Source organism: Arachis ipaensis, chromosome B05 (genome assembly GCF_000816755.2).
Source record: "Arachis ipaensis cultivar K30076 chromosome B05, Araip1.1, whole genome shotgun sequence".
In the NCBI taxonomy this organism is placed as follows: Eukaryota; Viridiplantae; Streptophyta; class Magnoliopsida; order Fabales; family Fabaceae; genus Arachis; species Arachis ipaensis.
The window spans coordinates 2,332,918-2,335,530 of NC_029789.2; the positions used below are offsets into that span (position 1 = coordinate 2,332,918).

General features: G+C 34.9%; 1 protein-coding gene across 3 annotated transcripts in view; it reads right to left on the reverse strand.

Moving 5' to 3' along the window:
* LOC107642438 (carbon catabolite repressor protein 4 homolog 4) overlaps positions 1-784 on the reverse strand; it is a 3,257-nt gene extending 2,473 nt beyond the window's left edge. Inside the window, exons 1-4 of one of the 3 annotated variants that reach the window (XM_016345794.2) lie at positions 488-784; positions 356-396; positions 217-266; positions 58-127 (exon numbers count right to left, since the gene is read on the reverse strand). In XM_016345794.2, the coding sequence (XP_016201280.1) occupies positions 58-127; positions 217-266; positions 356-396; positions 488-716 (390 nt within the window). In that variant the 5' untranslated portion in view covers positions 717-784. Of the gene's footprint in view, positions 1-57; positions 128-216; positions 267-355; positions 397-463 lie in introns of all 3 variants that reach the window. The other 2 variants (XM_016345793.2, XM_021122806.1) reach the window with 2 other exon arrangements.

Consider the following 2,613-nt stretch of genomic DNA (forward strand, 5'->3'; position numbering starts at 1 on the left):
ATATAAAAAAAAAAAAAAAAAAAAAGCAGCAACATCAAAAAGAGGAGGAAAATAAACCTGTAGGCAGAAAAAATCAGCTCCCAAGTTCTTGAGAACTTCTAAAATCGAACTTGAACGAAATTTCCACCTGCAGCAAGCAAAATCATAATCAAGATCAACTACAGTAAAATTCGTAGTTCACATTAATTTACTGATTAAATTTTGTATGAACTTTACTTGAGTGACGGGGAAGGAGAGTGTGGGAACAGAGAGCTCTTCACATAAGCCTACATAACAATTTTTTTAAAATTAAAATAAAAAAAGTCAAAGTCAATGGTTGCGCATCAAAATCAAGATTTTGAGAAACTGAACAAACCTGAGCTAATATGTTATACGAGACGAAGCTGAATCTGAAGCCTGAATTTAATTATAAAACCAAAAGGAAAAATTAGATTTGACGTGAAAGAGAAGAAGTGAAACGAACAAGGTTTGAATACGACGGCGTTACCATCAGGTTTAGTTCGCGAATGTACGTCGGCGCCTTCGACGGAAACGAAATTTGGAATGTTGAGTGAGGGGAGTGGTGAGGAGGAGGAGGAGGAGGCCATTTTCGTGAATGTTGCTACTCTGATCGAAACGCGGTGAAAGTTTGCGGAATCGTGAATGGTAGCGTAGCTCGTGAAAGGAGAAGAAGGAGGTGGTGAGCGCGAAAGAGCAGCTACTACTGCTTTTAGCATTTCTATCTCTTCAATTCTCGTCTTCTGTATCTGTTCTCAACTGCTGCTGCATTTGTCTGCACTGCAGTTGTGCGCACTGTTGTGTTACAGATTTACTGTTAACATTATACAGGCCTAGGCCCAACTTTGTTTTTGTATCGGTAGCCCAACAATAGTTTTGGGTAATAAGTAACCCAACTACTTTATTTTGTTCCTATCTCACTGCTTTAACGGGCTGCCCCAAATATGGGCCTCGGCCTGTTTTTATCACACTCCAATCAAAGAGGCTCATTCCAGTTTACCAAAAAAAAAAAAAGGCTCATTTCAAACCAACTTAAACTGATCGAGTGGTCAACTCACTTGTTCACTTAAACAAGTTTTGGAAGTTCAAATCTTGTCTTGTACATATAACAACCTATTATTCAGCGGCAAACGTTTAAATAGAACTCAAATTCGTGACTGATTAGTCATTGACTTGTCGAGTTAAGAAATACTGCGGATAACTAGGAGGAAAAAAAAAACAGAAGAAAAAAGCGTGAAGCGTGAAGTAGTTTTTTTATTTATTTTTTTCATTGTATGCCATTAAAATACTATTAAAAAAAACAATGTATTTTTTGGGTGTAAAAACACACACACACACACAATGTATGTAACGTTTATTTAACATTTTATTTTTATTAATTTATTTGAGAAACAAAAACTATAGTTATGTTTGCAGCCGCCTAATGTGAACTTGGCTAAATGAAGAGCTAAAGTTCAATGATTGATGGATAATGATAAGTGAGAATCGTGAATTATGCCATTTCCATGGATGTAAATGGCTATGACACCACAACCTCGTAAGCAGATGGGACCATTTTTATTTGGACCAATTTAACCAAGCAACTTCGCATTAGTGGAGATAAAGCCGCAAGAATCTCGTCAATTCTTAATCCATAAGGTTCCACTTGCGTATCAAACAAGATTCTAGTTCGTCCACAAATTAAAGAGACACAAAATATTTAAATTACTCTTTGGTGGACCTAATCATTCTGGTGATGATCAATTTTAAGTCTCAACCATTGTTTAGGATAATTATGCAATCAACGAGTTAAGAAGTTTCTACAAAGATAGTGTTGATTCTTTGAGTTGAGTTTTGATTAGTGATTTTTAATTTTTTTTTTTCAATTAAAGGGGTTGGATCTTATTAGAATATGTTAGTGTTTCAAACAAGTTGCATGAAATTAATTTGAGTCCCATCACCACTAATAACATTATCCATGTTGCGTTGCATATACATCTATACTTAATTAATAGGCACATTAATATCATGGCGACAAGATTGCACTAGCTAGTGATGGCTGCTCCATGATGGTCCACTTTTGCTAAGCTCTTTTCTTAAATTTAATCCCCGACCCCAAACAATTAAATGCATCACATTTAACATTAGAACTGGTGGTTGCGACTTGCGATTAACTTAGAAATACCACTGTAGCAAAATCCAAATACAATTCTAATACTAACTATTGAGTATAAATTAACAGTTACTATGTCTCTGAATTGTTTAATGATATTCACGAAACGTTTTCAAGTAGTAGTTTAATTAAGTACCAATTATTTGATGGGTGCAATGAAATTTCCTTTGGAAGTTTACCGTAGATTCAATAAATATGAAGCCAAGCAACGTATGAAAGAACTTATAAATTCGTAATTAATGTAATTAATGTATGTAAACATTAATCTGAACAGGGATTGGTCAAGTTCGGGGGACATGGTACTACTGAGCTTTCGATGCTTTGCTTGCTGTGTATATTCACATGATATGTTGGGTGGTTCCTACCTTCCAATATGTTTGTTGGAACAGTGAGTAACTAAGTACCTTAATGTTGATTTAAGTATAATATATATATTATGTATGCTGATGATTTTTCAGTTAGAG